Source organism: Pleurodeles waltl, chromosome 4_2 (genome assembly GCF_031143425.1).
Source record: "Pleurodeles waltl isolate 20211129_DDA chromosome 4_2, aPleWal1.hap1.20221129, whole genome shotgun sequence".
Lineage (NCBI taxonomy): Eukaryota > Metazoa > Chordata > Amphibia > Caudata > Salamandridae > Pleurodeles > Pleurodeles waltl.
In genome coordinates, this window is record NC_090443.1 from 188552275 (window position 1) to 188574033 (window position 21759).

At 47.6% G+C, this 21759-nt stretch overlaps 1 protein-coding gene across 6 annotated transcripts in view; it reads left to right on the top strand.

Moving 5' to 3' along the window:
• Positions 1-21759, top strand: part of ATF6 (activating transcription factor 6) — a 1225231-nt gene that overhangs the window by 251037 nt on the left and 952435 nt on the right. For all 6 annotated transcript variants that reach the window (XM_069231066.1, XM_069231064.1, XM_069231068.1 and 3 more), the window contains one exon: positions 404-604. In XM_069231066.1, the coding sequence (XP_069087167.1) occupies positions 404-604 (201 nt within the window). The remainder of the gene's footprint in view (positions 1-403; positions 605-21759) is intronic.

Below are 21759 nucleotides of genomic sequence, written 5' to 3' on the forward strand. Positions count from 1 at the left end.
TATCGACGGTTATGCTCCTCACAGTGGAATGTTTGAGCATGAATGGCTATGGAAAGAAACCCCTGATTATAGCACCCTGTAGAGCGATCTGTTGCATTTTGACTAAGTTCGCACTGTAGAAATACACATACATCCATACCATACTTGTTACTCTCAAACCTTTTTCACTGAAAATATAATCAGTTTGTGATGAAGGTGAATATTAACTTTTCTTTGAGAAGTACTTGTGCTTGCCCATCCCAAAATGCCAAATTATGGTTGTATTGTTTGTGAATGTGGCAAATACATACTCCAGGCTAGTGTAAATAGAATTTATGCCCCAGTTTTTGAAACTCTTTTATTGGAACATTTCTTCTCTTGCTGCTTTGATATATATAGTCTTTTGACAACTTTTTTCCTACAGGTAATACTCATGTGAAACAAAGGAAACTGGCGCCAGTAGTCCCAAAACCGACTGCACAGTTGAAGTCTATAATAGTTCCTGCAAGGTGTGATACTCAAACATTCTCTGTGATTGCAGCAAAGAGTATGAACCTCCAACCACTTAAAACGCTCCTGCCAAAACATCAGCCAGTTGTTAGTTTCCATACTACACCTGCTAGAGGTAAGTGCCTACAGGCCCCAACAATGTGGAAACTGTATATGAAATTGGGTGAAGGGCAGGGCGGCTGTGGGGAGGAGTGCTCGTGTTATAAATAATGGAATTGTATGTTTGACTTGCTATTCCTACCTCTGTTGTTTTTGTCTTTCATACACGCTTTGTACATAATCTAACGTAAAATTATTACATCCATAGTACAGTTAATACAAAAATGAAATTGTATTTTTCCAGCTTTCAATACAGATCAGTATTAGTGGAGGTCCAGCAATTTTTTAAAGTGCCGCTACTATTTATTTGCAATGAGTTATCATATGTTATTAAGAAGTTTAACAGCTGTTTATTTTACTACATGCACAAGCTTCATTTACTTATTTCGTACAGTTTTTCAGGTTACACCTTATGTCAATACCATTTGACGTGCTGACTAGTTATAGAGGAAAGAAGTGTTACCACCATTTTTTGAGTATCCAGTCTTTGCTTTTTTGAAAACAGTACTTTGTTTGCTTGTATGGGTAAAAGAAAAGGAAACTGCAACTTTACTGGTTCTGAGAAGCAACGTTATGTTGTAAACTTTAGACCCGAATATTAATGCTTTCGATGGCATGCCAAGATGGATTGTCTTTCGCACGCCTCAAGAAACGTACCAGAGCCTCTACATTTTGTGTAAAACCTATGTTGGTGTTGTCTGTTTTAAGGTGCCTGATGGATCTAGGGCTTTGATTAATAATCTCATGACGGAAGTTGCATGAATATAAAATCCAGGGCAGGAGCAGAAAACTGGATCCTGGCCCTCCTCGGAAAGAATATCAGTGAGGCAGGGGAGAACCTTGCATTAGAAGTGACCCCTCAACTGACGGAGAATGCTGCGATAAAGAGGAGCAAGCTTGACTCTTAAGGATTTGTAACTGCTATTCTGGCAAACGTCTATGTATTGTGCAATGCTGTTTCATTTGAGATGGTCAGTTAGGGTAATCAGACTTTGAGGAAGTGACAAAGTCCTGGAAATGTACTATAAAGGAGGTGTTTGCAGACTACGGGCCAGGGTCACCAGTCAGTAACTGTGTGCCAGGCCCCAGCCAGCTTTGTACATGTGACCTGGGTGATGAAATATCTAAGATTTGAGGCAGAAATCCTATTATTAGATATGGAAGACACCGGTTCCCCTGAATGTGTAAACAGGTAATACTAGCATGTAACACAATTCACTAAGAAGGGATGCAGTATAGATCTAGTAAGAAGCAAGAAATAGAAGTTGACCTCTTGAGTTCTCAGAATACTCTGGATGCAGCAAGGTAGTAGAACTGAATTCTTTATTTTCCGTACCCCCTGCTGAACCCAATGAGAGGATAGAGTCTGACTGGAGATTTGCATTTACTGAGATGGAGCCTTGGGAGCATGTTTGGTTCTTTGTGATCTTTGCACCATACAGAGCATGTCCAGAGCAATCCGGAAACTGCAGGATGGGTGCTTAATGCTTCTTGATTTCGCTCCAGTAGATAAGTACATTCAAGATAGGCTTCAGAGCTTTCCGTAGGGATCCTGAGATTCTCTTTTATTTGAGACTCGTTTTTGGTCTGCCTTATCAACACAGCTGCCTGAATTGCTTATTGTTACTAATTCTTTAATATTTAGTGTCTCAAATTGGCCCTCTAGGGTAGTCACCACTAGTTCTCTCGTAGGGGATTTCCATAATAGTCATAAGCACTGAATAGTCCTGCCCACATGCGGGTACCCCGGCACACTTCATAAATATCCTCTTAAGTGGAGATGTTCGGCTTTCTTTGGGAAGGCCTCCAGAGTCACTTAATACAGAAAATTATTATGCAGCCTATAAGGATAGGCTATAATGGCCTTTAATCTTCATCTTTAGTTAAAAAAAAGTGGGCCAAGAGATTACATCTGTATATAATCTGATGTTTTAGTAAAAACAGCATAAATGTCTTTCACAACCCCTTTTTTTGGAGTAACAGAGATGAAGCAACCTAGGACAGTGTAGTTCCATAGGTTGCCATTATATGAGTGAAAATAGAGCCTGTGTCTTTTAGAAGCCAGCGACCACCAGTATCCCATTGTGTTGAGCAGGTGACAGTTGCTTCATTTCTTTTTCACAGCTCCTGCTGACAGGATCAAGGAGCACTGAGCTCGACCTTTCAAAGGTTGTCTCTCCACAAAATCCTCACAGATTTTGTTCACAACTGTTGTGCTCAACGGTTTTTATTTCTCCCTAGCAATCTCTTCGTTTTTCTGCCTGAAACGTTACATTTGTAGTCAAACAACAAGTGCCCTGCCTGTGGGAGAAAGAAGGCCAAAACAGACCCCCACGAAGTCTGTATAATTTGCCTTCCCTCAAGTCATGTTCCTGAGTCTTGTCAACACTGCACAACTTTTTCCAGATGAGCCCTGAGAGACAGGGAGAAAATCTGACTACAGGGCACTGAGGAGTGGCGAAGACAGCAAGCTTCATCTGAAGGTGGGTCCTCAGGGTGAGGATAGGGTCAATCTTCTACCCAGGCCCTGCCAGCTGTCTTTCTTACTTCCAGAAACAAAATGACAGCACAAAAAAGACACCAGTCCTGGTTGACGTTGAGGAGAGGTACTGTGGCTACCTGTTCGCCACATCAGCAGACTTGACGTCCAAGACGCAGCGAAGTACAACTCCGACACATGACAAGACGAGGTTAACCACGGGCCTCATTCAACGTTGAGGAATCCATCTATATGCCAAAGTCATCACCACTCACCGTTAAGGTCCCTATCGACGTCAACACACCACCGTAGATCACCATCGAGGGCAATATCGACATCAAGATGCCCCCGTTGATCACTGTCAGTGTGTAGATCGATATTTAGGCATCAGAGGAGATCTCCATTGAGGCATAGAAGATCAATGTCGAGGAGTCTTTCACTATCTGTAACATTACAGAAGGCAAGGAAAAAAGAGGAGACACATTTATTCCTCTCCTGATTAGGAATATTCCAGGACATACGTCCCTTCCTCAATAGTTGAGCCTTGTTGTCCTCCAGCCTCATCTCTTCCTCCTCCTACACCTCCGCCTCCACAGTTGAAGTTCCTTCCTATGATAACAGAGCCTACTAAGTAAGGGGCTAATCTCCTTTACAGTTCTGATAGGAACTGAGCTTGATCAGAGTTCGGGCACATATGTTAATTATGATGATGTCTCTACCATTAAGATGACCTGTGACCACCACATAGCGGCCATCAGGAGCAGTGACTTCCCCCGTATGATGAAACAGGATGCCAGGTCGAATCTATATTAGTGTCCCCCTAGCAAATGCTGATTAAGTTGTATAGTGAGTCTCATCTCACCATCTTTGGTGTAGTGCTGCCCCTTCCTTAGCAATCAGATGTGTTTCCTGAAGTAGTGCTATCTGAGGCCCATGTCCATCCAAATCCCATCGCCTTAACATACCATGGGCCAATCATATTAGTTTGTCTGCTGTCCCAGGCGTCACCACAGGCAGTTCTTGTTCTGAGTCCTCAGCAGAGGTGGAGCCACCCCCGCCCGCTTCGAGGTCAGATATCCATTCCTCTTCTTTGCCACCCAATGACGGTACTCGTAATGCGCTCTCTCTAATGCATAGAAGAGTGACAGGACCTCCGGGGCCAGTTCTTCCCAAAGCCACACCTCCAGAAAGACTACCGTATTGTGTCACTCCACTTTCTTAGGTAGCCCAGTTACACGTACATTGCTCCTTCTGACCCTATTTTCAGTGTCACTGTGTGCTGTTCAAGGACCTGGACATTGTTCTCCATGTTTGTCAGTCTTCCTCGCAATTCTAGCAGATCAGGGAGGATATCTGTGTCTTTTCCGCCAGGGTGACCCTCTCGGCCAGCCATTTCTGATCATTTTTCAGGATCCCCAGTGTGTCTTTTTTTCCAGGGCTTGCCTGGAGTATGTCCTGCAATATAGGGCCTCCCGGGGCTCCGTACGCAGCTCATGGTCTCTGATACGCAGATCAATGCCTGAAGTCTTCGGCAGTGTGTTTTCCCCCTCACTTAGGTCATTCTTTTCCTTGGGTTTACCCATGTCGGTAGTTGTGAGAAAGTAGCCTCTTTCTAGCCTTGTTACCCCAACTTTTGGCCTGTTTGTGAGTATGTCAGGTTGTTTTCACTGTCTAACTTGGATCCTGCTAGCCAGGGCCCAGTGCTCATAGTGAAAACCCTATGTTGTCAGTATGTTTGTTATGTGTCACTGGGACCCTGCTAGCCAGGACCCCAGTGCTCATAAGTTTGTGGCCTATATGTATGTGTTCCCTGTGTGATGCTTAACTGTCTCACTGAGGCTCTGCTATCCAGAACCTCAGTGGTTATGCTCTCTCTTTGCTTTACAAATTGTCACTAACAGGCTAGTGACAAATTTCACCAATTCACATTGGCATACTGGAACACCCTTATAATTCCCTAGTATATATGGTACTGAGGTACCCAGGGTATTGGGGTTCCAGGAGATCCCTATGGGCTGCAGCATTTCTTTTGCCACCCATAGGGAGCTCTGACAATTCTTACACAGGCCTGCCACTGCAGCCTGAGTGAAATAACGTCCACGTTATTTCACAGCCATTTACCACTGCACTTAAGTAACTTATAAGTCACCTATATGTCTAACCTTCACCTGGTGAAGGTTGGGTGCAAAGTTACTTAGTGTGTTGGCACCCTGGCACTAGCCAAGGTGCCCCCACATTGTTCAGGGCAAATTCCCCAGACTTTGTGAGTGCGGGGACACCATTTCACGCATGCACTATACATGGGTCACTACCTATGTATAGCGCCACAATGGTAACTCCGAACATGGCCATGTAACATGATCCCCCGAGTCTCTAGCACAGACCCGGGTACTGCCAAACTACGTTTCCCGGGGTTTCACTAAAGCTGCAGCTGCTGCCAACCCCTCAGACAGGTTTCTGCCCTCCTGGGGTCCAGCCAGGCTTGGCCCAGGAAGGCAGAACAAAGGACTTCCTCAGAGAGAGGGTGTTACACCCTCTCCCTTTGGAAAAAGGTGTCAGGGCTGGGGAGGAGTAGCCTCCCCCAGCCTCTGGAAGTGCTTTGATGGGCACAGATGGTGCCCATCTCTGCATAAGCCAGTCTACACTGGTTCAGGGATCCCCCAGCCCTGATCTGGCGCGAAACTGGACAAAGGAAAGGGGAGTGACCACTCCCCTGACCTGCACCTCCCAGGGGAGGTGCCCAGAGCTCCTCCAGTGTGCTCCAGACCTCTGCCATCTTGGAAACAGAGGTGTTGCTGGCACACTGGACTGCTCTGAGTGGCTAGTGCCAGCAGGTGACGTCAGAGACTCCTTCTGATAGGCTCTTACCTGTGTTACTAGCTTATCCTCTTTCCTAGGTAGCCAAACCTCCTTTTCTGGCTATTTAGGGTCTCTGCTTTGGGGAATTCTTCAGATAACGAATGCAAGTGCTCATCAGAGTTCCTCGGCATCTCTCTCTTCACCTTTTGCCAAAGGATTGACCGCTGACTGCTCAGGACGCCTGCAAAACCTCAACAAGGTAGCAAAGACGACTACTGCGACCTTGTATCGCTTCATCCTGCTGGCTTTCTCGCCTGTTTCCTGGTGGTGCATGCCCTGGGGGTAGCCTGCCTCCTTCTTGCACCACGAGCTCTGAAGAAATCTCCTGTGGGTCGACGGAATCTTCCCCCTGCAACCGCAGGCAACAAAAGACTGCATCACCGGTCCTCTGGGTCCCCTCTCAGCACGACGAGCGTGGTCCCTGGAACTCAGCAACTCTGTCCAAGCGACTCCCACAGTCCAGTGACTCTTCAGTCCAAGTTTGGTGGAGGTAAGTCCTTGCCTCCCCACGCTAGACTGCATTGCTGGGTACCGCGTGATTTGCAGCTGCTCCGGCTCCTGTGCACTCTTCCAGGATTTCCTTCGTGCACAGCCAAGCCTGGGTCCCCGACACTCGAACCTGCAGTGCACAACCTTCGGAGTTGTCCTCTGGTGTCGTGGGACTCCCTTTTCTGACTTTGGGTGGAATCCGGTTCACTCCTCTTCCACGTGCCTGTTCCAGTACTTCTGCAGGTGCTGCCTGCTTCTGTGAGGGCTCCCTGACTTGTTGGGCGCCCCCTCTGTCTCCTCATCCAAGTGGCGACATCCTGGTCCCTCCTGGGCCACAGCAGCATCCAAAAACCCTAACCGCGAACCTTGCAGCTAGCAAGGCTTGTTTGCGGTCTTTCTGCGTGGGAACACCTCTGCAAGCTTCTTCACGACGTGGGACATCCATCCTCCAAAGGGGAAGTTCCTAGTCCTCTTTGTTCTTGCAGAAACCAAAGCTTCTTCCATCCGGTGGCAGCTTCTTTACACCCTCAGCTGGCATTTCCTGGGCATCTGCCCACTCTTGACATTGTCGGGACTCTTGGACTTGGTCCCCCTGTTTCACAGGTACTCAGGTCCGGAAATCCACTGTTGTTGCTTTGCTGGTGTTGGTCTTCCTTGCAGAAACCCCCTATCACGACTTCTGTGCTCTCTGGGGGCTATAGGTGCACTTTACACCTATTTTTCAGGGTCTTGGGGTGGGCTATTGTTCTAACCCTCACTATTTTCTTACAGTCCCAGCGACCCTCTACAAGCTCACATAGGTTTGGGGTCCATTCGTGGTTCGCATTCTACTTTTGGAGTATATGGTTTGTGTTGCCCCTATACCTATGTGTTCCTATTGCAATCTACTGTAACTTTACATTGCTTACATTACTTCCTTTTGCTATTACTGCATATTTTTGGTATTGTGTACATATATCTTGTGTATATTTGTCATCCTCATACTGAGGGTACTCACTGAGATACTTTTGGCATATTGTCATTAAAATAAGTACCTTTATTTTTAGTATATCTGTGTATTGTGTTTTCTTATGATATTGTGCATATAACACCAGTGGTATAGTAGGAGCTTTGCATGTCTCCTAGTTCAGCCTAAGCTGCTCTCCTATAGGTACCTTCTATCAGCCTAAGCTGCTAGAAACATCTCTTCTACACTAATAAGGGATAACTGGACCTGGTACAGAGTGTAAGTACCCATTGGTACCCACTACAAGCCAGGCCAGCCTCCTACAGTAGTGTAAGTGCTTCACAGCTGATCTGTGACCCTGGACTTCTCGCTTCCGTATCTTCACCTCCTGGGGGGGGGGCCCGTACCCTCTCTATCCCTCTTGCGTAGGCCTTGCCATCCCCCCCCTTCTATCCGGCCTCTCCTGCTCACTGCTATTTAATGCCAACTGGAACCCTCTGGGGCCCACCTCCTTCGCTCAGGCAGACAACCTGATCACCAAAGCAGCTCTGCTCTCTAGGAAGGCATGGGGAAGCGATCTCGTGCAATCGGAGACATGGCAGAGCCCCTTCGGGTCACCCCGCAGCTACAGCTATTGAGCGTCGCAGCCCAGACAGGTCTGATTCAGGTACTGCTGTTCAAGCAGGCGGCATTGGCCTGCCTCGTGAGTGTGCTTCGGAGCATCTAAATACACTAGCAGTTCATTACTGTGGGGTCTAACACCTCAGGGGCGCGGGGCTCAGTGAGGATGTCTGGGCACCCCAAGGCATAGGTGCTCAGGATATTTTACAGGTTTTTTAGTGGGCCTCAGCTTAGTCCTTTCCTGCATTTCCGCTCATGCCCTGGTGCTCCTTTATCTCCCCAGCCCTTCAAAAGCCCTTTCTCTGCCATCCAACTATCTAGCTAGCAAAATGTACTGCCATTCCATCCACTTCTTCTGTGTTCAGAGACCAGTTTAAGAAGGATTATTATTGGTGCCATCTGTTTGATGTGCTTTGACCACTTTAGCTTTGGATTCTTCCAGGAAGGTTTTGGAATTGTTCAGTCTATATTTGCACGAGAGCCACCAGAAAAGTTCCTGGGGTGAAACAGTTTCTCCTTCATGAAGTAGAAGTGCTGAAAAGAAGTGAATTCTCTTCTAGTATTGTTTCTCATTATGAAGGGATTACCCACAAAAAAAGTTCCCTCTTTTCAGAGTACAGTTCACCTTCTTAAACATGGTTCACCTATTAGTTTTCTTCAGTAGTCTTTACCTACGTGAGATTTGATCTCTAAGCTTTAAACTGCATTCACTTTATAGCATCAGCTAAGAGGTATTGCATATGCTGAAAGAAAAAAAGAAGAGCGGAGCAACAGCATTCAGAAAGCTTTGCTGTTAACATGCTGTTCTTTATTTTTCTGATGGGAACTTTCTTTCCACATACTTCTTAACTTATGAATATCCTCCAGTAGCTAGACTGGATCCAGAAAACTTGTCTCCAGTAATAGTTCTCATGCTCGGTGAAGTGATGCCACACAGCTCCAATCATGGCTCCGCAGCTCCCAAATGTGGTGGTATCAGCAATATGTAGCATTCATTGGCACATTAAGGTTGTGTTCGTAGCATGTGCAAATGTAGATACACATAATTAGCATACTCCTGCCATCTAGTGTTGGTTTCAGAAGTTTTCAAGTTGTTTTTCTTTGGAGGGGACTCTTGAGTCATGAGACATGATGCATTAAGTCTTCTGGGCACCAACTTTGTTAGATTGATTTTTTTTTCCCACCATCGGGTTCCGATGAATAACAAGTGGACTCTGAGTTTGTTGTGTCCTAGCATGTTTTGTCTGCTCCGTTGGGTTACTTTTTGATCCCATTGCATTGTATTTGAGTAAGATCTTGCCATTTTGTCTCCCTGATACATGAACACCTTCTGCAGCACCAAAGAAAGTCATTGACGTCTTGGATGTTGAGGGCCTTGCGACCCTTAGGGGTGAGAGCCTTCTTCAGTCCTACGTTGCCAGAGAATGCTGCATAAGTGATGGAACAAACACCCTTTCAAAATTAGTCTCATTCCAGTTCGAAATATCTGTGGGGGGTCCACCATGAGCCAAGTAGCTTGTGCCTGTCTCCTGACCACAATGATGCCCCGGTGGATTGTGCCTCTCCTTCTGATCCAAGACAACCTTCAGATATCAAATGAAATGGCACTGGCTCACCTAAGGATATGCCAGCAGAAGTCCTTGGAGATGCCAGACATCTTTAGGAAAGAAAATCCCCTCAGTGCTAAAGAACAGGAAGACCCCAGCTTGTTTAGTCTCCCAGCCTCACAGGCAGCAACCAGTCTAGAGACTGTACCTTCAAGCAAGTCCAACCCCAAGGACCTGGAGGACATCCAGTCAGCACCCAGGGTCATGAGTATAACTTTGGCCCCCAAACCCCATACCATCAAGTCAGGGCCATAAAAAGTCCCATGCCAAGGTTGAGCACCTCTCTTGAGGTAGTCTGTTGTCGAGCCCCCAGCATGGACGCTAAGAAAGGCCAAGCCAGTGGCCCCTGTGCCTTCTGGCTGCAATTGGAACTGGGGAAAAAGGCTTTGGAGCCAAGCAAGCATCCACCTAAGGTTGTCAAACCACTCCAGCCATTGAGCCCAAGCTGCTCTAGTGGCACCAAGCACCATTGATCCCACTCCAAGCCAACACCAAAGGCTCCACCTGTGCCGGGACATAAGGCTCAATCGTCCTCTACAACCTGTTTGTTGAAATAGGAGACTGATCTTTGAGGAGGTGCATTCTCCAAGCCTCCATCACCCGAGGCGGTGCTGAAGAAGTACAAGGGCAGAGCAACCAGTCCTCCTACTGTGACTTCTAGCCCACCCCTACCTCCAGAACCACTGCTGAAGGCTCCACCAACCCAGTCCCTCCACAAGAGTCTTCAGAGGGGCCCTTTCCTCCATATTCAGAGCCTGGCATTCCAATAACCCATTTGACCCATATCAACAGCCCTGTGGCCAGGATCCACAAATGATCTCTGGAACAGCCATAATATAGATTCCCAGCCAGATGACCCCAATTAGACCAATATCAAGTGAGGGCCTTCCCTCCTGAAGACATCACGAGCTATCATGAGGCCACAGCCTTCCTTAAAGTGGACAAGCTTATCACTCAGGAGGAGGGTGCTTTGCTTCTGGATACTCTTTTTGAAATCAGAGGCACCATTCAATTTGTTCCCATGCTGAAAGGCATATTAAAATCTGTGCCTTACAGTTTCAAGAAGCTTGTCAAGGCAAAGATAGTGACTCAAGGGTAGAAAACAAAATAAAACCCTCCCATAGTGAATCTGGGTACCTTTACTCCGGACTGAAGATGCTATAAATGTATATATCCCCAGAATAACACACTTACCCGTTGCAGCCCTGTATTCTGTTTTCTCTTATGCTCCTGTACGACGGTAATGGGACCATGAGACACATCTGTAAGAAAGGGGGTTTGGGCTTGACCTTGGAAGGTGGGGGAGTGGCCTTGGACTAGGGGGTGGCTGAGGGACCTGGGGCAACACAGGGCTTCTTCTTTACTGGGGAAGGGGCACAGGAATGGGAAGGGAGGACTGGGGTAGACTTGGGTGTGGAAGGAGTGGACTGGCCAAGGAGATGGGCACGTTTAGGGACAAGACTGGGTGGGCCAGTGGGTTCAAACAGGTCAACCCGGGAGAGGAAAAGCGTCTTAGCGGCAGTGGGGGGATATGGAGGAAGGTCTGGGAGTGGAGGTGGAGGGAGTGCTTGTACCAGCCGTAGGTGTGCCGGACGTGGATGCAGGTGCCTGTAAAGTATGCTGATGTTTTGTGTGGATGTCTGCGAATGTTTGAGTGTTTTGGGAGGAGGGGGGGGTTGGACACAGTGGGACAAGACAGGCTGCCAGTGTACATGGATGTTGTCTGGGTGTCTGCAGGTCTGGTGAGTGTGCTGCAAGTGTCTGACAATGTAGTTGTGATGAGTGCAGGTGTGGTGTCTGGGGCGAATGTCTGGATGTCAGTTGTTGTGGTGACAGCAAGAATGGGGCCAGCAGCAGTGATTGTGGGTGCAATGCGTGTGGGTGTGCATGGTGAGGTGACAGGCAGGGTGGCGGGGAGGTCGACACATTGGGGGAAGTAGATGTTGTTGTGTGTGCTTTGGTACGTTGGGTGTGCATGCCTGTGGTGGGAAGTGTCATGCTTATGTTTCTCTGTATACTTTGTGTGTGTTGATTTGTGTGCATGGCTGTCAGGAGGTGTGCTTGGGATGGGTGAAGGGGGTGGGGTGCTGGAAGGGGTAGAGGTGGTGGGAGGGAGGACGGAAAGAACAGGGACACTAGCTGCCATCAAAGAGGAGGCCAGAGCCGGTAAATGATCTCTGTAGGCCAGACATGGCACCATGAATGCCTTCCAGGTATGCATTGCATTGCTGCATCCAAATTGCTAGCCCCTGGATGGCATTCACTATGGTTGTCTGCCCTACAGAGATGGTCCTCAGGAGGTCAATAGCCTCCTCTGTGAGGGCAGCAGGGCTGACTTCGGCAGGGGATGAGGTGCCTGGGGCGAAGGAGACTCCCACCCTCCTGGGTGAGCGGGCACGGGCAACTGGGTGGGGAGCAACTGGGACGGTGGTGATGGAATGGGGGGGTGGCGGAAGATGACAAAGAATGGTTGGGCCCACTAGGGTCTGCCACCACCAGGGAGCTCCCATCGGAGGAGGTATCAGAGTCACTACCGCCAGTGGTAGTTGCCTCCCCTGTGGTACTCCTCTCACCCTCCAACCCACTGGTCCCCTTGGTGTCCGCAGACTCTGCCTCCTTGGAACTGTGGGCCACTGCATCCCTACTCGACGGTGCCACTGCTCCCTCACCAGATGATGCTGATGTACACAAAGCACACGAGCACAGGGGTGGAGAGACAAAACAAGGGAGAACTCTGTAAATACCTGAATGAATGTACATCCCTGGCTCACACACACACCCATCAAGGTCACACACCTACACGCAGCACCTGCAGCAATAGCAATGACTGTGCCCCTGACTAGTGGCCACTACCCCAGAATACATCCCATTACCCACAGGAAACACGGACCTGATAAACTGGAGCGCACACATGGGGGACCATGCCCAGCGAATGCACTCACCAGTCAATGAACCTACAAACCATCCAGGATTACAAAAAGGGGGCCCGCATGGGCCTACTGGGGCCGCACAGACATGCCGTCAAACCATCCCCGTTTCGTTGAGGGGGCAGGACTGCATGAACACACCTGTCCAAGTTCCTGGCACTAGACAGCATACATACCACAGCAGCCAAACACATCCAACAAAGAGTATCCGAACAGTGTTGGTACTCACCCCCTTGTGGCTGCTGTACTGCCTTCAAGCGCCCATCCAAATCCGGATATGCCACCGCCAGAATGCAGGCCACTAGGGGGATCAGGGTCCAACGGGCACCCCTTCCTCGTTGGGAGGCCTGCCCCAGCTGGGCCTCTCCGGTCTTCCTGGCCCAGCGCCTCAGGTCCTCCCACCGCTTCCTGCATTGGGTGCTCTGCCAGTTGTAGACCCCCAGGGTCCGCACCTCCTTGGCTATGGCTTGCCAGAGTCCCCTCTTCTGAAGGGCGCTGACCTGCATGGGACACACAGAGCAGAAAAAAATGTCAGTATTTGTTCCCTTAATACAAATGACATGTCGTCCCCTATGGAACGGACATTTTCGAAAGCCATGTCATCAACACACATACAGTACATGCCAGACAGTCTGCGGATGGGCAGTGACAAATCGAACCCACATACATACAGGCATCGTCCAAGGCTGACAGACACCAACTCACCTGCTCCTCTGGTCGCCCATACAACTTGGCATACACGAGTAGGACTGTAGGAGGCTGGACTGGCTTGTAGTGAGTACCTAGGGGTACTTACACCTTGCACCAGGCCCAGTTATCCCTTATTAGTGTATAGGGTGTCTAGCAGCATAGGCTGATAGATAATGGTAGCTTAGCAGAGCAGCTTAGGCTGAACTAGGAGACGAGTGAAGCTCCTACAGTACCACAAGTGTCATATGCACAATATCATAAGAAAACACAATACACAGTTATACTAAAAATAAAGGTACTTTATTTTTATGACAATATGCCAAAAGTATCTCAGTGAGTACCCTCAGTATGAGGATAGCAAATATACACAAGATATATGTACACAATACCAAAATATGCAGTAATAGTATTAGAAAACAGTGCAAACAATGTATAGTTACAATAGGATGCAATGGGGACACATAGGGATAGGGGCAACACAAACCATATACTCCAAAAGTGGAATGCGAACCACGAATGGACCCCAAACCTATGTGACCTTGTAGAGGGTTGCTGGGACTATTAGAAAATAGCAAGGGTTAGAAAAATAGCCCACCCCAAGACCCTGAAAAGTGAGTGCAAAGTGTACTAAAGTTCCCCAAAGGACATAGAAGTCGTGATAGGGGAATTCTGCAGGAAAGACACAAACCAGCAATGCAACAACGATGGATTTCCAGTCGAGGGTACCTGTGGAACAAGGGGACCAAGTCCAAAAGTCACAAGCAAGTCGGAGATGGGCAGATGCCCAGGAAATGCCAGCTGTGGGTGCAAAGAAGCTGCTACTGGACAGTAGAAGCTTAGGTTTCTGCAGGAACGACAAGGGCTAGAGACTTCCCCTTTGGAGGACGGATCCCTCACGCCGTGGAGAGTCGTGCAGAAATGTTTTCCCGCCGAAAGACCGCCAACAAGCCTTGCTAGCTGCAAATTGTGCGGTTAGTGTTTTTGGATGCTGCTGTGGCCCAGGAGGGACCAGGATGTTGCCAATTGCGTCAGGGGACCGAGGGGGCGTCGAGCAAGACAAGGAGCCCTCTCAGCAGCAGGCAGCACCCGGAGAAGTGCCAGAAACAGGCACTACGAGGATGCGTGAAACGGTGCTCACCCGAAGTCGCACAAAGGAGTCCCACGTCGCCGGAGAACAACTTAGGAGGTCGTGTATTGCAGGTTAGAGTGCCGTGGACCCAGGCTGGACTGTGCACAAAGGATTTCCGCCGGAAGTGCACGGAGGCCGGAGTAGCTGCAAAAGTCGCGGTTCCCAGCAATGCAGTCTGGCGTGGGGAGGCAAGGACTTACCTCCACCAAACTTGGACTGAAGAGTCACTGGACTGTGGGAGTCACTTGGACAGAGTTGCTGGATTCAAGGGACCTCGCTCGTCGTGCTGAGAGGAGACCCAGGGGACCAGTGATGCAGTTCTTTGGTGCCTGCGGTTGCAGGGGGACGATTCCGTCGACCCACAGGAGATTTCTTCGGAGCTTCTAGTGCAGAGAGGAGGCAGACTACCCCCACAGTATGCACCACCAGGAAAACAGTCGAGAAGGCGGCAGGATCAGCGTTACAGAGTTGCAGTAGTCGTCTTTGCTACTTTGTTGCAGTTTTGCAGGCTTCCAGCGCGGTCAGCAGTCGATTCCTTGGCAGAAGGTGAAAAGAGAGATGCAGAGGAACTCGGATGAGTTCTTGCATTCGTTATCTAAAGAATCCCAAGAGACAGAGACCCTAAATAGCCAGAAAAGAGGGTTTGGCTACCTAGGAGAGAGGATAGGCTAGCAACACCTGAAGGAGCCTATCAGAAGGAGTCTCTGACGTCACCTGGCCACTCAGAGCAGTCCAGTGTGCCAGCAGCACCTCTGTTTCCAAGATGGCAGAGGTCTGGAGCACACTGGAGGAGCTCTGGGCACCTCCCAGGGGAGGTACAGGTCAGGGGAGTGGTCACTCCCCTTTCCTTTGTCCAGTTTCGCGCCAGAGCAGGGCTAAGGGGTCCCTGAACCGGTGTAGACTGGCTTATGCAGAAATGGGCACCAAATGTGCCCATGAAAGCATTTCCAGAGGCTGGGGGAGGCTACTCCTCCCCTGCCTTCACACCATTTTCCAAAGGGAGAGGGTGTAACACCCTCTCTCAGAGGAAGTCCTTTGTTCTGCCATCCTGGGACAAGCCTGGCTGGACCCAGGAGGGCAGAAACCTGTCTGAGGGGTTGGCAGCAGCAGCAGCTGCAGTGAAACCCCTGAAAAGGCAGTTTGGCAGTACCAGGGTCTGTGCTACAGGCCACTGGGATCATGGGATTGTGCCAACTATGCCAGGATGGCATAGAGGGGGCAATTCCATGATCATAGACATGTTACATGGCCATATTCGGAGTTACCATTGTGAAGCTACATATAGGTAGTGACCTATATGTAGTGCACGCGTGTAATGGTGTCCCTGCACTCACAAAGTCCGGGGAATTTGCCCTGAACAATGTGGGGGCACCTTGGCTAGTGCCAGGGTGCCCTCACACTAAGTAACTTAGCACCCAACCTTTACCAGGTAAAGGTTAGACATATAGGTGACTTATAAGTTACTTAAGTGCAGTGTAAAATGGCTGTGAAATAACGTGGACGTTATTTCACTCAGGCTGCAGTGGCAGGCCTGTGTAAGAATTGTCAGAGCTCCCTATGGGTGGCAAAAGAAATGCTGCAGCCCATAGGGATCTCCTGGAACCCCAATACCCTCTGTACCTCAGTACCATGTACTAGGGAATTATAAGGGTGTTCCAGTAAGCCAATGTAAATTGGTAAAATTTGTCACTAGCCTGTTAGTGACAATTTGAAAGAAATGAGAGAGCATAACCATTGAGGTTCTGGTTAGCAGAGCCTCAGTGAGACAGTTAGGCACCACACAGGGAACCCATACATATAGGCCACAAACTTATGAGCACTGGGGTCCTGACTAGAAGGGTCCCAGTGACACATAACAAACATACTGAAAACATAGGGTTTTCACTATGAGCACTGGGCCCTGGCTGGCAGGATCCCAGTGAGACAGTGAAAACACCCTGACATACACTCACAAACAGGCCTAAAGTGGGGGTAACAAGGCTAGAAAGAGGCTACTTTCTCACAAGGACCCCGTCCACCAGCTTCTCCAGTTCCTCCGTGGTGAAGTCCGGGGCCCATTCCCCTGTGACTCGCACCATCTCAAGTACCAGAGTCAGGACACAGCAGCACATGCAGTGGAGTACTGCCCTGCACGGGAATGAGGAGTCAAGTGGCAAGGGTCTGACGACATAGTGTACGTTCTGCGGCGGTGTGCACAGTCACCGCCGGCGGCGATCATGATAGGCCCAGGTTCCTCATTGTCAACCATGTAACCAATGATTGGGTGCACGGCGGTGAACACCGCCTTCAGACATGATGACTACCGCCAGCGGAATGATGTCACTTCCACCCCCTCAGACCTGGATGGCAGGAGGCTGCCATCTTGCTACCACCACGTTATCATAGCCTGGCTAGGGGCCTCCTAGTATCCAACCTTAGTCGCTTGCTGACATGAGTTTCTGTTCCTCACACGCACCCATTTTTGGAAATATGTCCACACTGGTATGCCTTTTCAACAGAGTTGACTCTGCACACATTTGCATAACGGTGTAGTTTATACCTAGCGTTTGCGTTTGTGTTTGTAACCTATGTGTCGCACATTAATTGATACAGTACCCACACTTGTTGCAGGTGTGTGGGTGCCCTTGTCGTAGTTTAGACTCTTGCTCTAGGCAAGACTGCTGGTTTAAGGATGACAGTACTTATGTTTGTAGGCGACTATGCGTATCCTACAACAAGTCGCAACTGTCGTCCTAACCTTACCGGCTCACTAGCAGCACCTCACCAGAAACCAAAATAGTAAAAGGTGATTTGTGGCAGCCTTTACGCATGGACTCGAGAGCATGACATCTCAGGGAGTGTCGTGGTTAAATGGAGATTACCCCTTTATCACAGATATATCATGTCTCGTACAAACTCAGGCAATTACAAAGATGCAGTAAAGTTTAAATGGTTTTATTTAACACAACTGCAATTTGCGATAAGTTGCTTGGGCTGCAATGATTAGGATAATGAACAGTGCAGTGGAATCCCTCTGATTCTCTGTCTAAAGTGTGATGTATTTATACAGATCTACTTGGACCCCTGACGTAGGTGTGTTCCCAAACAATAGATAACAGGCATGCTTGGGGCGGCAATTAATATAAACAATTCCCTCGAAAGCATAGAGAGGGAAAGTCCCTAAGTGTGAACACCTACTGTTTGTTTGTCTTTGTCACTTGTTCTTGACGCCTTAACACGGTGGCACTGATAATGCAAATCATAACAAGTGGCCTAACTATAAACAAGGCAGCCATCTTAGAAGAATTAAATAATTAAATGGGCTAAGACAGAGCAAGCTAAGTAGGTTAAATGTACCAGGTGACAGGGACACGAGTCTGCAAGCCAAAGGCTAAGCTAACTCCTGTTATCCCATTAAAACAAACTAGGATTCACTACACCCTCCCCTTTGCCGTAACAAGTATGATGCCATAACTGGACACCACCGAAAGTGAATGAATCCAAACGCTAAAATTGCTCTGGACTAAAAAGCTAAAAGCATAAAAACTAGCTAAAAACTTCTTAAAATGTATTAAAAACTAGTAAAAACATTAGTTAAAAAGTACATACAGAGAACGTTAATGTCAACCATGACAAGCACAGCAGGTCAAAGTAAAGCAATTTGAATGTATACTTTTAATCGGGAATGGCAAGCCAATTCATCAAATTATTTGCTATAGTCATGATCTCGAAGAGTGTCATCGAAGTCACCAACCAAGGATCTCAAAAATTAGTCCACCTCGTCAGATGTTAGATCGATCACCGGGTGGGCAAACTGATCCAAAGAGCAGAAGTGCGTGCTAGTCTCCTGTGCAGGTCCACCTGCAGCAGTGCCATTGTCCATTATAGATCTTAGAACTGAAGGCTCATAAGTGGCCTCGCAGAGCAGCCTTAGTCTCAAGGGGTATGACCGTGAATGAACCCTCATCGGGGACACCAGCAGTTCCTGGTCCACAGGAAATGTCAGTGCAACAGCAAGACACACCATAGACAATTGTTCGAAGAGGCACCACATGCAGCGGAAAACTGGTTGGACGCACCAGAGAAGTGGCCGAAATGACAACGACCAATTGTGCTCCAAATCCACCAGCAAGGAAGCATCGAAAACCCGAACCATGCGTTCACGACAGAGTTGAGTTGGTGGGAGCGGCTCCATCGCTCTGCGTAGCTGGAAAGAAACAACCACTGCGAATCAGAAGAAATAGCAGTAGCAGTCCGCCAATTAATGCCAAAATAATCAGTAAACCGCCAAACGTGCTTGAAAAGAGTGAATGGATGGCTGAAGGGATGACTTCAAAAACAGCCTGGAAGATGGACACAAAACCAGACCCGACAGCCTTAAAGAAATGGGCAATCCCAGCAATGCTTGAAGCATTGAATATTCTGGATACCAGTTCTCCAAAGTGATTGGGGAAGTTGGTATTTAATAGGGATTGTATCTCGGCTGATGATCTCGCTACCTGGACAGCATACGTCTCTCTAGCGGATTTCAACACGACCTGTTTTTGAAACAGTAGTGCCTTTAGTCTGCTCAGCTTGTCATAATTTACATTAATAGTATCTATGTGGGGCCACATGTCAGATACTTTTATCTCTCGTGTGGGGGGGGGATAAAACATGTCCGCAACACGTAACGACCTTCGAGACCGAGATTGTGTAGGCAATTCCATGCATGCCACAACAACTTTGATCGTTCAGTACCACATAACTTCCATTTGAAAGTATATGAAACACCGGTCGAATCAAAGGGACGGGAGTACCCTTTAGAAAACAGGCCAAGTTCGCGCCCCCCGCATTGCAAAGGCCGTGAAGGGACACCTGCTTGCATATCATTGAATGACTAACAGAAGTCTCACATTTGCTTCCGCTTAGAAAAGCCTCTGTTTGGCCGTTCAAACATTTATACTCAAAGGGCAGCTCCCACTCTTCCTTAATATAGCTATCACCTAGCTGCTCGAACCTGCCCACTGCAAGATGTTTCAAGCAATTCGAGAAACGAAAGGTCGAGATGGGCAATTTAATTATGCCATGTAAGAGCCAAATTGTTGAAGGACTCTCTGCTACCGTGAAGGGCAACTTATCAATGTGAAGCATAGTGAAACTTGCTTCCCTTTTAGCCATCGTCTGCTGTTCCCTGGAAAGATTAAAAGCAGTGAAAAATTCACTACCGTTAATATACTTCCATGGAATGCAGCCATTTTTCAGTGTCTGTAATGTCCAACCTAGCTGCATGATGGAACGCAGTTGTGTTTGTCCATGATATAACGGGACAAGTCTGTCTGAAAGATATCAATAGCAGACGACACAATGTTTGATAGTGAATAAATCCTGTTGGACAGAGCAGTCATGCCGTGGCCAACAACTGCTAAAGCTTTTTCCAAGGCTTCCTTATTTAATTGCCTTAAACGTGCAGCAGCTTCCAAATTTCAAAATGTCATTATACATAGCATACAGGAAACCTTTTAGAGCGCTGTTTCCTAGGACCTAGCAGGAAATCCTGCAAGTCTACATCTTCAGAAAGAGTGTTACGATGTTTTTTAACTGCGACTAACGTGTTAGTCTGTACCCATTGTTGGCACAGTTTACCCACACTGTATGTTGTAATTATACCTGTATGTTGACCCGATACAAAGCAAGGGTCTGGCCTGTTGATTGTAAAACCCCCCCTGAAGAGTTAAAAAAAACGTGCTTGACACCTATTGGTGTCAGTTGGCAATATTAACCACCCGCCGGGACTGGAAAGTGAAGAATTATAGGTACCAGCCTTAGCCATTACATCTAGCATTTCCTCTGTGTTATTAAGGAACTATTGCCAATCATTAGACTTCGCCGGTGTGGGGATACTGGGCGTGTTAATTTCTTTAATTTTTGCTAACCCCAGACAAGATGTTTGTTGTATCGTGTCATTTAAAAATATAATTTGCACAGGAATCAGGCATGTTTTAAATAAAGCTGCTTTACCCTGTATCTGCCAATCTTGTGTTCCCCATACACTTTTAAGTCAATAGTGCTCTTCCAGTATTCGTAACCTTCAACCGCGAGCCGGGAAACAAAGGGATCTGAATAAATCAGTTTCGTGTTAGTTAGCAAATTTTCCTAATTTGTGAAGGAGGCAGTTTGAAGTAATATGACTCTGCATTCTTCGTGTCATGCCCAGTGAAATATGTAATTTATCTGCATAATGTTTTGGGCTCCCCACTGGTGGTGTTGAACAGTGTTCACACTGTGTATAATTCAATACCGGCCTGTGTCTAGTGGCACGGTGTAGGAAGTAATGTCCCCAATTGTTGTAACAGAACATTTTCCCATAATTCATTGTATGTCCATATACATCATCACTTTCAAATACGGAATAGTCCTTCATTTAATTTAGCATGGAATCAACTGTTTGGACATCCCAGTCATCAGATACAACATCAGGTGTAATCACATCTGTCATAGATATTTTGAACACATGTGGAATTTGAATGACCTCAGTAGGCCCGTATATATCAAAGGGAACATTGTCCCATACAATCCCATCAGAAATCAGTATTGCTGTAATGTTCACAAGGGACAAGTCTCTTCGGACCTTACGTGAGGAATGATATAGAGTTAAGACTTCATCCACAGGCTCAACAGAGAAGCGATCAGGAATGTAATGACCATTTATGAGCAAAAAGAAAACAGTCACAAAACCAACCCCCCAAAATAATGCAAAAAATGTCAAACAGACCCATAAATAGTTCCATGGGTATATTAAATAGTTCTTTTTAAACCATTGATACAGCTTACGTGTTTTTGAAACATTGTCAATCACAATAGTGGATGAGTCTGAAGAAAAATCGCCAATGTCTCTGAAATAGCCAGAGGCAGTCTCTGCAACTACTGGAGCCGGTGCATCACTTGTACATCGGTCCACTTCGTGTGGAGGCTCATGGTAGACGGTGTCATCAGTCTGTGTAGTGTTTGTGTAGAAAACAGCAAAATCTCGGACAGGTTTTGTCATTGAAGTGGTAACTGGAACTAGCAAGAGTTCGTTTTCATTCCTCCCCATGGTCGAGGAGGTATCAGTGACCACGCTGGACATAGTTGCATAGTCCGTAGAAGTGTTGTTTATTCTACCATGTAGAGGTATGTCCTGTTGGGTAGTGAGAGGGGATCGGGAACCACCCAAGGGACCTCTTGGTCTAATGTGAAGGATCGCCACATGGTGTAGTTTGATGTCATCAATGGAAATGAATCTGTTCGTTCTGGAACCAGGCAGTGGTGGTAAGATGACAGTTCTGGTACCTTGAATGCCCAAGACTGGGACAGGTGTTCGGTAAGATGGGCTAAATTCCTTCTTCACAGCGAACCTCTCACGAACCAGATCCCCAACTTAAGGAATCCAGCGAGTCGAAGTTTTCGCTAAATCCCTTATTCCT